The sequence below is a fragment of the Streptopelia decaocto genome (assembly GCF_964273445.1).
Source record: "Streptopelia decaocto genome assembly, chromosome: Z".
NCBI classification, from domain to species: domain Eukaryota; kingdom Metazoa; phylum Chordata; class Aves; order Columbiformes; family Columbidae; genus Streptopelia; species Streptopelia decaocto.
In genome coordinates, this window is record NC_138657.1 from 15,864,818 (window position 1) to 15,878,414 (window position 13,597).

General features: G+C 49.1%; 2 protein-coding genes across 2 annotated transcripts in view; one reads left to right on the forward strand and one right to left on the reverse strand.

The window, feature by feature from the left end:
* The first annotated feature begins 1,235 nt into the window (after window positions 1–1,235).
* XPA (XPA, DNA damage recognition and repair factor) lies at window positions 1,236–8,232 on the forward strand. Its single transcript, XM_082075310.1, has 6 exons — window positions 1,236–1,493; window positions 1,850–1,966; window positions 3,965–4,070; window positions 5,622–5,787; window positions 6,461–6,578; window positions 7,992–8,232. The coding sequence occupies exons 1-6, from the start codon at window positions 1,328–1,330 to the stop codon at window positions 8,138–8,140; spliced, it is 822 nt and encodes a 273-aa protein (XP_081931436.1). The 5' UTR covers window positions 1,236–1,327; the 3' UTR covers window positions 8,141–8,232.
* Window positions 8,233–9,587: 1,355 nt separating this feature from the next.
* NCBP1 (nuclear cap binding protein subunit 1) overlaps window positions 9,588–13,597 on the reverse strand; it is a 31,851-nt gene continuing 27,841 nt past the window's right edge. The window contains exons 21-23 of the mRNA XM_082074377.1: window positions 13,412–13,555; window positions 12,899–13,012; window positions 9,588–11,992 (exon numbers count right to left, since the gene is read on the reverse strand). Of these exons, the coding sequence (XP_081930503.1) occupies window positions 11,879–11,992; window positions 12,899–13,012; window positions 13,412–13,555 (372 nt within the window). The 3' untranslated portion in view covers window positions 9,588–11,878. The remainder of the gene's footprint in view (window positions 11,993–12,898; window positions 13,013–13,411; window positions 13,556–13,597) is intronic.

Consider the following 13,597-nt stretch of genomic DNA (forward strand, 5'->3'; position numbering starts at 1 on the left):
GGAGAAGCGCTAGAGACACATTCCGAGGGCAGCAGGGAAGGGCTGGCAGGAAATTACTTTAGTTTTATGGAAGAGTTTCGGGGGAGGAAGACTTTTTTGTGTGCCGTAAGGTCACAGCAATTCGGCATGGAGGGAGCAAACATCTGTGCCAGCCTCCTCATCGCCTTTGCTTCAAGGGCAGGGCAGGCCCAGCCTAACGGCCGAGGGAGGATCACGGGCTATTCAGTTTTAAGCTGGCTTTATATGAAAGTGGCTTAGAGCCACATTTGCATGACAAAGCCATTTGCGCGGATCTCATCAATAAGGGAGGCTCCAGGCTCCATTTATCCTCCCTTCGCTCTGCCGCCTGGATAACGCGACACCATTAAGGGCAGCGAGGGGGATTTTGGCAGCGAAAGCTCTCGGTCCCCACGCCCGGCACGGCTCCCGTCACCCGCGGCTGGGAGCAGGCAGGGTGCCGGCACAGCCACGGTACCGGTGCGGCCATGGCACTAGTAGAGCCACGGCACTCGTTAAGTGTCGTTCTCAGGGAAGAAACGTGGCTGTAGCTGTTCCGGCGGGCCCTGGCGCCGGGCAGGCCCGGCCCCGCGGCAGCAGAGCCGCGCCGTGTGCGGGAGGGGACAGGCCCGCGGCTCCCGCCCGGCGCCTCCATGTTGTTCCGTGTTGCAGACCCGCCACATGCCGGCACCCGGGAGGGGAGCGCGGGCCGGGCCGCGTGTGTCGGACAAAAGGGCGTTTGCTGGGTGACGCTGCTCAGGAATTCCTGCCGCACGGGGGGTGGGGAGCGGGGAGATGCGTTTTTTTTCACAGGGTTGCTCAAGTCTGAGGCGGGGGTTGGTGCAGAAAGCGCTCGAAACGGCACACGCGGCCCAGCGCGGAAATCGCAGGGTCATCGGCTCCCCTCCCCCACCCCGCCCCACCGGACTGGAACCCCCGGCCCCAGCCCCGCGGCGCCCGGGCCGCTCCGGCCCCCCACCCCCGGCCGGACCCCCGGCCGGACCCCCCCCGGGCCCGCCGGCGCCCCCCGCCCCCCTGGCCGGGCGCCACGCAGGCCGCAGCCCCCACCCCCCCCCGGCCCCGGCGCCCCCTCCCCCCCCCCGCCGCTTCCCGGCGCCCCCCGCGCGGCAGCGGGGCGGGGCCCGCCGTGGCGAGGCGGGGAGGCGGGGCGGGAGCTGCGCGCCTGCGCGAGGGGCCTCGCCCCTTTCGCCCCCTCCTCCGCCTCTCTCTGTGCGCAGGCGCAGTGCGGCGGCGGCTCGGCGAGGGGAAGGGCGAGTCGCCGCTGCCGGAGCGGGGGGGATTCGCGGGGCTCCGCGGCTCCGCCGCCGCCATGGCGGGCGCGGCCGCGGCCCCGGCCCCAGAAGAGGACGATTCAGCCGCGGCGAGCGATCGGCCGCCCCTCTCGGCGGCAGTGCTGGCGAAGATCGAGCGGAACCGGCAGCGGGCGCTGGCACTGCGGCAGGCGCGGCTGGCGGCCCGGCCCTACCCTGCCGCAGGTCGGATGGCGGCGGCGGACGAGCCCGGCCTCGCCGAGCGGCTCCCCGCGCCCTTTTATTGTTTATTACTTCTTTTTTTTTTTCCGGGGGGGAGCGGGGGCGCCGCGCCGCCTTTCGGCGCGAGGCGGCGGGGAGGAGGGGGGGGGGGGAGCAGGAGCGGAGAGGCGGGGGGGGGGAAGGAAAGCCGCCGCCGCGGCGCGCGAGGGCCCCCCCCTCCCCCCACGTGGGGGGAGGGGGGGGGCCTCTTAGAGCGCGCGCGCTCAGCGCGGCCCCCCGCCTGGGAGCGCGGGAGCGCCCCCTGTCGGCGGCCGCTCCCGCCGCGGCGCTTAACGCGGCGTCTCGTTTGTCTTCTGCAGGCGGCGTGCGGGCGCGGGCCCCCCCCAAGGTCGTGGACACGGGAGGGGGCTTCTTCCTGGAGGAGGAGGAGGAGGAGGAAGAGCCCGGCGCCGCCGAGAAAATCGTGCATCCGCCCGGTAAAAAAAACCGCGAGGCAGCCGAGGCGGAGCGCGGCGGCTGGGGCGCCGGGAGGAGGCGGCGCCGGGCGCGTGTGGCGGGCGGGGAGGGCAGGAAGGCGCGGGGGCGGCAGTGAGCCGGCTGCGGGGCGGCCCAGCAGGGCGGGTTGGGCGCCTTTTTTTTTTTTCCCGGGCTTTTTTTTTTTTTTTTTCCTTTATTCGTCCTTTCCCCGCCCCCCGCCCCTTTTTTTTCTTCCTTTTTCCTCCCAACGCGGCTCTGGATGTGATCCATTTCTGGCGCGTCCGATTCTTCCAACATTAAAGAGGCTAGCAAATACGCGGTAATTAAAAATGAGGAATTTTAAGCCGCGGAAGTGGGACACAGTCAGTGCCCTTGGGTATATCAGGTTTTTCCTTTCCCCGATGGACGTTATTTCTACTATTTCTTTCGGGAATTTGAATTTTGAGATCAAAGTAAGTGTAAATTTGCGCGGGTTCGTAGGTTGTGGGAATTTTTAGATTTATACCGTTTATGCCAAGATCAGAGCACTGCTGCAGTGCTGGCTTTTACCGTCATAAAACGTGCTGACGCCAAGTTGCTGATCGTTTGGTAGAGGGTTTCGACATATTGTCTTGCGATATTCTCCCTCCAGAAAGCAAATGGAGGAGTGAGGATCCCAAAATAGCTTCACTTTCTTCTCTGGGATTGCCTTTGTCTCGCTTTGTTCTGCTCTGAATCAGCAGCAGGGCCGTTGGTGCAGTGTATCTCTTTGTTAGAAATCACCACCAGATTTCATTAAGAGTCTAAGCAATTAGCAGCGCTAATTCTGTTGGGGGGGTTAATGTTTAATAATAAATTAAGAGATCTGGGATGCCTTTGCACTGGGGGTATTTTTGCTGTGTAATTCTTAATGCGATTGTTGTAATAAAATGTCTTTATGTTGGGGGGTACTGCCTTAAATGATGAAATGTGATGTAAGAGCATGACTATGTGAAGTACCGAGCATTCCACTGCTGCCAGCAGGACTGAATCGGCATAAAATGTCGTCTTTGCTGGATCGAATCTGCTATAAATGCAAACGCGATTAAAAATGTATGGTCCTGCATGTTAAGCATTAATCTTCCATTTCAGCTACCGTTAATATTCTGCAGTTTTAGCTCGCGAAAATGTATAAAAACGTAATTTTTTTTGCTAGAATGACGACGTTATTTTAAAGGAGCACTCCTTACAGCCGCAGCCCCCTGAGCCAGTGTTCCCTGGTGGGTGCCCCACGGAACACGAAGCAGATGGCGATGGAACCCGGCGAGGACACAACCAGGAGCCGCGTCCGGCACTGAGATGTCTGGGCTTGGAGCAGTGCTGAGAGGGCTTGGGGAGAGGATTGTAGTGGAGCTCCATCCCCATTCCACTCCTAGCAGCTCTCTGGCCACCCACCCACGTGTGTGCCGGCAGGAAGGGACAGGACAGGAGCCGCGCCGACGGGTTTGGGGACCGGCAGGGGAGCGATGGGAGCGGGGCTGAGCGGCTGTGACTCCAGCGCCGCTCCCGTGTGCTGCCTGCTGTACCCGCCCTCTGCCGACTGCACCCCCTGCCGCTTCCTCCGCTCTGCCCGCACGCCCTCCCGCATCAGGGCGTTATTTTTGCAGGGCCAGAACGGAGGAAGCTGTAGCGGGGGGATGTGAAGCATTTAATGCGGAAATGTGGGGATTTTTTTTTTTTTTTTTTTTCCTTTTTAAACAATGGCTAAGTTGAAACAAATGTGTCCATTTGAATGTTGAAATCCAATACTTAATACAGTGAACCTTCCAGCAAGAACAGAAATAATAGCGGCAGAGATGGGATTGCATGATTAATGGCTTTGAATTTGTACTGTATCATTCTGGAAAACTTGAATGGAGGGGTGAAACTAGTCTGTAACAAATACTATAAGAACTTATTAGTAAAGTTGCCTATAATACCAATTCCAGATGCTTGTTTTTATCATGGTAGTTCCTTAAAAAAAAATTTCTTTCCATTAGCGCCTGTACTAGAAATTGACTATCTCATCTGTGGAGACTGTGGCAAAGAATTCATGGATTCCTACCTTATGCAGCACTTTGATTGGGCAACATGTGATAATTGCAGGTATTACAAATAATCAGGAGAGGGGTGCTTTATTTTATGTAAAGATTGCTGGCAATAATTTAGTTAAAATAATTCCATTAAATTAAAAGGGCTGTCAGCAAAGCAACATTTTTCAGTAACTTAATATGTACTGAAAAAGTGAATGTTAAGTTGGCTGATAACCTCTGCATTTTCCTTTATGGAAGAACAGCAGCGTTGTCTCCTGAGCCTGTCTTGGGGCACACAGTAGATATTTACACAGCGTTATGGAAACATTGGTATCTTGGGGGCAGTATGTTTGTCAGCAGGGAAATGAATGAGTGCAAACCAGAGCTACTCAAAAACCTCATAGAACACACAATACCTGCTTTCTGAAGTAGAGCATGGATTAGGGGTGTATTTGCTGTGCCAGTGAATTAACCAGGGCGAAGTTAGTACTTTGGTCAGCAGGAGTGGGCTGGTGCTGGGGGGCGGGGGAGTGACCCGGGGGGGTGTCCTTGGGCAGGAGGCAGCCTGCGCTCTTATCTGTAACACAGAAAATGCGCCAAAAGCCACGGAGATAACGAGGGCAATGAGGCCAGCGCTGAGGCAGGCGGGCGCCCGTGAGGGCAGGGATGAATGAATGGGTGCATGGCGGAAAAGGAAACGGCAGCGGGTCGCTCCGAGCGTCCTCAGCACGGGAGCGGCCGGGCAGCACGTGGTGCGGGCAGAGCCGGCACAGACAAAGTGCTGTCTGCCGGGGGGACAATGGGTGGAAGAAGGATGTTGGGAGGGCTGGGAGCGCTAGGAGTGGTTTTTTCCTTCAGATTAATTAGCTCTTGTAGCTGAGCATTAAGATTCCTCAGTGCATTAGCTTTTACTGTGAACTTTGAATTCTAGCAAAGCTAAATTTACAGCAGTACTTCCGTGATGACCTAGCACTTACTGTTTGGCACGTTGTTCCGGCTCAAGCAATTAAAGTTATACTTCAGTCAGGATTGCGTAAATGTACTTTTTTCATTAACTCATTAATGCTGCCGTGCTTACACAGTTTTTCATTATATGTCTGGTAAAAGTTATGATCTTTTAAGGTTCCTCTGCCTACTGTCTTGCATTTAGAAACAAGTCTGTCTGTGTTCCTAATCTCTTTCTGGAATCTAGAAGCATATGTAGTGTGTATATTCTCAGGTGATCTGACCTGTCTCATGTTACACATTCTTTCTCTCTTGACCATGTGTCAGGCCTGTGCTTTTGTCCTCTTGAATTGCATCTGGGTTAAGCGAATACCTAAAATTATTCATACCCCTTTTAAGTTTTATTTACTCCCTCTTACAAGAAAATAGAATAAAAGCTCTTCTAGAAAAACAGGCTTCTCAGCCTACGTTTGCTCAAATGGGAGAAACTTTAAAATTCGTTTCAGTAAACCTCTCCCAGAGTTTAGCTAGATTCTTGGAATCCAGAGTTATTTGCATACATAAAAACTAAGAGGACGAGGGCTGCCTGTATTTCAGGAATGTTAGCATGGTGGGGACTTAGATGTTAATAACGTGGTTTTAAGGCGTAGCTTTCTCATCATTATTTTACATCTTCCAGAGATGCTGAAGAAAAACATAAGCTTATAACAAGGACAGAAGCAAAAGAAGAGTATCTTCTTAAAGACTGTGACTTAGACAAGAGGGAGCCAGTGCTCAGATTCATTGTGAAGAAAAACCCTCATAATTCACGATGGGGTGACATGAAACTTTATTTAAAGCTACAGGTACAGAAACTTACCGTATTTCAGAGCTCCTTTTACCTTTGTATAACTTCTGTAGCCAAAATGGTGTCACTGCGGTTCTGATTTCTCCATTACTTTTGTCAAAGCTAAGTATATTAGACATAGTTTGTGTAAACTTTCTCTACAGTTAGAATAAGGATCCATGGTCCAAATTAATGAAAATATCAGTGTGTGAGACCATTTTAAAGGTATTAATGGACTACAGCATCGGTGGTTAGCACAGTTACAGGTCATGAAGTGCATGGACTTTGAGTGCTGCTCTGAAATGTGTGGGGCAGCTGCTGCCTGTGGCCCCTTACAGCTGTGGCCTTGTGTTGCAGCTTTGCCCTCAGAGGCAGCAGGAAAGGCAAGTAGGTCTTCAGGGCTCCTGTCATTTCCTGCTTGCCACTTTTATAGGAATGCTGATGTTTTAGTGGGTATGCATAAAACTAGAGCTGCGTTTGACTTTCCTGAGCAGCTTAAGTCTAGCTGATACTAAAAATCAGTGTGGAAGGAATGCTGTGTTTGTGGGCCCAGAGTGAAGAGACAGATGGGAGGCAGGGGCAAGATTTGGTTGGCTGGTGTATGTCTAGGGAAAAAATTAAGTTTGTGAGTTAGAATAGTTTACTTTTATCGTTTCAGGGGAAAAAGAAACACATTTATGTCCGTCCCGTAGGTAATCCAGCGTTCTCTCGAAGTCTGGGGTAGTGAAGAAGCATTGCAAGAAGCAAGGGAACTCCGCCGTGACAACAGAGAGAAGATGAAGCAGAAGAAGTTTAATAAGAAAGTTAAAGGTAAAGGGTTAAACTTACTGCTGCACTACCTAAAGTACAGTTCTGTTTAATTTGTTTCTGCATCTGATTAAAGTATGTAGAAAATCTTCAGTGTGACAAAATGGAGGCCTTCAGGAGCTGTGTGGGTAAGCCCAGAGCAGCCTGGTGTGACCTCATAGCTGACTATTTTAGGCAGAGGGTTGGACCAGAGATCTGTCCCTTCCAACCTGAATTACCCTGTTGTCCTATGGATACGATGTTAGTCATAGAGACCAATAACGATGGTTTTATATTTTTTTAATGACCCAGAATGTGCCATGGATTGTTCCTGTTATTTTCCGGTCTTGTGTAGAACAGATTTTTGTGGCAGTGGGTTATAATTCTGTCATATGTATGCCTTCAGGTGGCATAACGGTAGATAAAGGTACAAAATGCCTTTTCCCACCACTGACAGTATACCCAGCTGCTGTTTTTACTGCTCACTATGCTCGTTTTTTCTGGATGGTTTAGGAGAGTATTCAATGGGTAGAACTTTTGAAAAACACTTTTGGCGCAGACACACCAGTAATTTTTAAAAAGGCCGTGTGTTCGTTCCTTTGCACGAGCTGTGGGTCACCGTGCTGCGTGTGCCGCCCATAGCGCCCGCGCTTCGCTCTGCGCCGGCGTGCAGAGGGGCAGAAAGCTCGCGCGTGCTGTGCTGGAACGTGAGGCCGAGCAAAAAGCCCTGTCTTGACCACCGATGGTGTGCACACAGAAGGGCTGGCAGGAGTCTGCGGCCGAGATGCCAAAGTTCAGTGCAACTACGGGCCGTAACGTGGCACAGTTTGCAGCCTGCACGGCTTGGCTGGAAACGTGACCAGGTTTTGCTGCTCAGTATGCTCGCCACCCTCTTGCAACATCCGGATAATAACTGGGGCTGAGCTGCCAGGCTGTGCTCTCAGAACCCGCCGTCTTCGCTGCGGCTGCCGCAGAGGCAGCTCACGCTGTTGGGCATAAAGCTCAGAGAATGCCAAGTCAGTCGGGAGGCTTGCTGTGACCTGAATGAAAAGTACTCTTTCTTGGTCGGGTAAAACAATGAGGGGTTTTATAAAAACTTTTTCTCCGCATTCCCCCTAGCCCCTTTTGGATACCTTTGAATGGCTTTGTGCAAAAAGGCAGTGGGCAACACGTACTTAGTCTAGATGGAGAATCTTCTCCTGTGAGATCTTGTGTTAGTGTAGTTCTTATCCGTTAAAATATGCAAACGAGGGGAAGATTGCAAGGCAAGTCAAAGCTTGTTCTTGCGATACCAGATTCTCACCCCGAATTATTTATGTAAGACTGGCAACAAGCAGATAGTCATCTGTAGTCCTCAGAAAAGTGGTTAGCTTGAGTTTTATTAACCTTTATTTAAGATTTATTAAAATCTTAACATTTTCTTCTGTTTCTCATCAGAACTCCGCCATGCTGTGAGGAGTAGTTTGTGGAAGAGAGAAACTCGTATCCACGAACATGAGTATGGACCAGAAGAAAATATTGATGAAGATACATATAAAAAGACATGTACTGTATGTGGCCATGAATTAACTTATGAGAAGATGTAGTGATTTTTTTTTTTTAATTTCTTTATCATCTTTTTAATGGTATTTTGTATTAAAGTCAAATAAATGCTGATCATGAACAAGCTGTTGCCAAATTTTGTGAAGAGTGATGTTCCTTGGTTGTAAGAGGCTCTCTACAGAACAATTAAGCTTTGGCTTTTAAGCTAGATTTTAGGGCAGAATAAATATTTGACATTCAGTCATTTGGTACCTCATAGCCCAAAAGTAAGTTGGCATCATTGTGCTTAATATGCTGCTGAAATGAAGGTGAACTTCCCATTATTTGCTCCTGCTAGAGGAAGACGGCTCCACATTCCGTGTTAACAGTTGTCTGGTTTCCAGTTCCTGTTGCCATGGGGGGCAGAGGGCAGCTGGCTGACAGCACCTCTGGTGGTTGGAAACCCTTGTGCGAGTCAGGTTCTCCTGCTTCCATTTAGAGACTCCATTAAAGAGCGCTCTCTCAAAATGAAAGCAGCGCGCTGCTGGGGAGGCTCTGGCACATCTCTGCTGTGTTCACAGACCACTCCTGAAGTGTTTCCTCTCCTGCTTTTTTCCCCAACTTTTGGAGCAGAGACCAAGGTGATTCTTATCATTTTACCTCTTTCATTTACAATTTTCTGTCTGGGGGGGAGAGGGCAGTGGGAGGGCGGGGAGAAGCAGCAAGTGCACCCAAATGATGTTTCAGTAGAGAGTGGATTTACTTTCAAATTCGCAGCTGTTATGGAACACTCATGGAAATGGTTGAAGTGAAGCAATGTGCTCTAGGCAGCAGCTCCGCATTTGTTCGCCATTGTAGATACAGCAGATCTGGATGAAGCCTCTGGAGCTTTCCTGGTTCCTGGGCCAGCCTGGCTGCGCAGAACTGGAATTACAGGAGAGAAGGTGTGTGGGAGGGAGGATGATGATTCCACTAATAGGTCTTCACCTCTCCCACACCCTCCCATGGTCTGCAGCCCGCTGGGACCTGCCTTCCCACCCAGTGCAGAGGACTTGGGGCCCTGCAAGGCCCAAGGAAGTGGCACATGTAGGAGGCTCTGGCAGAGCTTTTGAAGATCGTCCTCCAGGTCGTGGTTGCATGACCCCGCATTGCCCTGGGGCCCAGAAGCCCTCTCCGGGGAGCTGGGTGGTGCGCGCCGGCTGCTGAATCACCCGTGGGCAGGCTGCAGCAGTCACCCTACAACCACCGCCCAGCACACCCCACCTCCTGCAGCACCACCCAGGACACCAGAGCTGGTGAGGGAGGGGAAGGAGGTTGCACCAGCACCCTCCTGCACCCAGCAGCACACACACTCACCTGGCGCGTTCAACCAGCCCGCAGCGCAATGGGGGAAGACTCATGTTAGCCAGGGCACCGGCAACAGTGGCCGGAAATGAAACTGCTCCAAACCCAACAGCATTTAACAGCAGCGTAAGCCTGCCCCCCCCAAATATGTAGGACAAACACTCCCAGTAGCAACCTGCTTCACCTTCATTTATTTTTGTCTTTAATTGTGCATTTTTTCCAACCACACCACATTTCTACAGCATCTTAACACTATCCGCCATCTCATGCTTCAGCAGTTCCAAGTTTCTCTAGTTAGATGCTGGTATCACTACGCGTCTCGTTCTCTTTCCTATAGATCCAACCACTTTCCCCGCCACACCAGATGTGCACCACTGGACCCACAAAGCGGGGAAGCTGTCCAGACTCAAGAAACTTAATCAAAGCCCATGCTCACCCTGGAACTCAAATCAATTTTGAAAGACATTGCTATTTGGTTTTAAATCATAGGATTATGCTCAGGCATTTTCAGCTTGATCCCCAGCACTCGTATTTGTCAAGGCTCAGAAGAAGTTACAGGTTTGCAAGTTTTAACTGCATTATCAGTTTTACAGAAGTCACATTTAAAGTAAGATTCCCAACATTAGTTAATATCAGAACCCTGATATTGATCCAAGCCAGTGAAAAACTATTAAACCCCAATTAAAACCTCTACAGTATTAAATGTTTATTTAAAAAAAACACAACTATTTGATTACTCAAGAACATCAAAAGAGAAAGATTTGAAGCATAAATCTGTGCATGACTGACAAAACCCTTGCGTTAAGCAAATTTACAACAATTAACAGTATACCCTGAAAGAATGGAGGGATCAGTCAAATCAGAAAGGGTAAGCAGAGAAAGCAGAATTAACAGATCTAAGTCTATGAGGATATATTGGGTTGCTATAGGCCACACACAAACTTAGGTCAACACTCAAAGTAGAAAGTTCCATTTTTACCCTCCTTGCTTGATCAAGAGGTCAATTGGTCAACATACAGATGAAATGCATTACTAGGCATAATACTTGAAAAAATAACTTGTACAGGAACAAAATTACCCAAAGCTCATCACTTTCTAAGCTTAAACTGAATAGCACTGGGCATTAAATTCTTTAAACATTCATCTGCAAAATGAGAAGACCATAAACAGCTTGGCAACACACTGCTCACTGTCTCTGCCATTCATTACTGCTCACTGTAACACAGACCATTCTGCTTTGGCGTTTATGTATGTAATGTTACTTGCATAACTCAAAACTAAGGCTACTCTATTTTCAGGTTGTGTTTTCCCAGCCTGTCTCCTGTGAGTTATCACTTAATTTAGCATTAAAATGGCTTCTGAAGACATGGGACCGACACGCTGTTGTCACATTTTGAAGAGGAGGGTAGCAGATACAGCCACTGCAAAGCCAGATGAGGTGAGGGCACTTGGTTCATCCACCGCCACTACCAGAAGGATTCCTGCTATTGCTGCAGGCCTGCAGGCCCAGCCCAGCGCAAGCATGGCAGCCCAGCTTTAATAGTTACGAGCTCAAATAAAGGAACGACCTGAACCCAGCCCTGGCCTTTCTCCTGGCATCTGGGGCTGGAGTGCCCAGCACCCAGGTGAGCTTTGCAGCAGGGAAGCTGAAAGTTTGCTCCTCTCCAGCTCTGGTGTCCTGTCCCTGTTTAGCAGTGCAGGCTGCTGCCAGCAGTCGTTGAAGACCACGCTGCAGAAAGGATTGCGTTTTCCACAAGTTGTCTGCGAAGTTCCTCTACCGATTGTTTATAGCTACTGGAATAAGACACTAGACAACACATTTAAAAAACATATTTCAATTGTATTACAACCATCTTCTTTCAAACTGTGAAAATTTAGCTGGCTTGATAACAAAAAAAATTCCATATGCTCTATACTACTTTGAAAGCTTAACTCAGGTGTTTCACATGCCCAAAGTTAAGACACTTTTCCTATGCCATACTAGAGAAATTACAATGCTGCTCACTGAGAAGGTGCATCCCCTTTCACTCACAAAACATCATGAACTGTTTCTTGCTTCTGCAGTTCCTTTGATTTAAAGGTCAGGCAGAGGTACCAAATTATATTGTTTGTTTTGTTGTTGTTTTTGTTGTTGTTGCTTTTTTTCCATTATTTTTATTTTTATATAAACAACAGGGGAGAAACCAAAATACTCTAATGAAGTCAAGAGTCAAACCAAATCAAAAGACAATGAGCAGAAATCATACTTTATGTCTATCCCCTATCAGTTTTATCTTGTAAAGCTTATGCTTACAGAGTTTGCCCTTGGTTAAAGTACTGTATTGTTTTGTATAGGAACGCATGAAAGCCAGTTTTAGTCAAAAACTTCTTCCATCCCCATGTCAAGTTTTCCTGTTAAAACAAAATAAAAACCAAAAAACACAAAGTCCTGCAGGCAAGACTCTGTCCGTGAATAATCCTCAGGCCTGCAGAGCACAGAACTGCTGAAACACAGCCAGTATGTGGTGGTCCAATTCAGCTGTAAACAGGAGGTTCTCTAGGGTCACCATGTACTGCTGGATTATCTGGTGATGCTGGCAGGTAAAAAAACAAAAACAAAACACAAAACTTTATTGTTTTCTTTTATCTTTATGTAAGAACAGGCAGAGAAGTCAAGACATGAGAATCACAGGTGAACTGTTTTCATCAAAACTGTTAAGCATGTCTGATTTCCACAACAAAGCAGCCAGTGATAAGAAAAGAATAACGCAGGGCCACTGCCGACTGCAAGGAGAAAACACGTGCTGAAATCCTGTCTTGAAAAGCACTGTGCTACCTGCAGCCCTTCGCTCCTGGACCCTGAACTGTGTGCAGGATACCACACAACTGCAGAGATATCCTCAGAGAATCGTATTTGCTTTCCTCTGAAGTCCCACCTACTAGCAGGGCAGGGTTCAGCCCAGGGGAGGATTACACCACCACTCCCATTCTTCAACATATCTTCCGCTTGCACAGGCATAATTTTCTATTACTACCACTTTCATCCAGCCACCTGTGCTTCTTATCTGATTTAATACAGAGCCAAGAATTCAAAATTATTTTTAATAAATATTTACGCATCTTATTTAAAGGAGTTCTGCAATGTTTTAATCCACTTATTTAAATATGACATCTACTTTAGTACTCTGATTAGCTCACAACTTTGCCCTTACTATAAACACACATTTAGGTTGAGCTCAGTGAAACTTACAATCACATCTCAGTATCTTTTTGCAGTATGAGCACAGTGTGGGGATTAACCCAGGACCAGTCACTCCACCGGTCAGGGGCAGAGACGTGGCCAGAACCCGAGGTGTGGGCTGGCCCCACAGCAGCCTCCAGAGAAGACTTCTGCTGCCACCTACTGCTGCTCGCAGGCAGGGCCCGGTTCTCCAGCCACAAAACTCGTCTATCCAGCACGTACCCGCCCACCGCCTTCCAAACCCAGAAAAGACACTTACCTGCAGGAAGATCTGCTGCAACCTCTCTATACAGCTCTTGTACCAAGGTGTAAATACATCAATTCCACCAGTCTCGCAGCGCACTAAGTGCTCAGTTAACAACATAATGAAACGCTGCAGCAGAGGAAAAAATAGATACTTATTTCAGTCTCATGGAACAAAAGCAGGATCCAAAGCTCAGGTAAGAGGATCTGACGGACACAAGCTTTGAACAGCAATGTGAGAAAAATTATTTGCTTGGGAAACACTGAATTTAGTAAGCAAATAAAATGCAGTTAGCTTCTGTTCAAGGAACTGTATGCTAGCAGAACTCCCCTGTTCTGAGCACTTAAAATGGAACAGATCCCGCTTTCGCAGGGGGATGATAGGAACTGACTCTACCCCACAGTAAACCCATCAACCCCTTCCCACGTTCTTATTCTAAGAAGATGCCTGTGATACAAGTGACACTGAAATCTTACAACTCCAGTAACTTTAAAACCTGGAAGTGAGAAGATACTTTGACCGTCATACCTGGAATATAACGAGGAAGAGATTCTTTTGCTCGCTCTGGGCTGATTCCACTTTTTCCTGCAAGCGCTCTATCTGCTCTTCCAGTGGTCCATCTTCCCGATCGCTGCTGCGGTCATCGTCATCGTCATCATCATCGCTGTCTCGCTGTAAGTGACAACACCACAAGAGTAACTATAAACCTGGCTA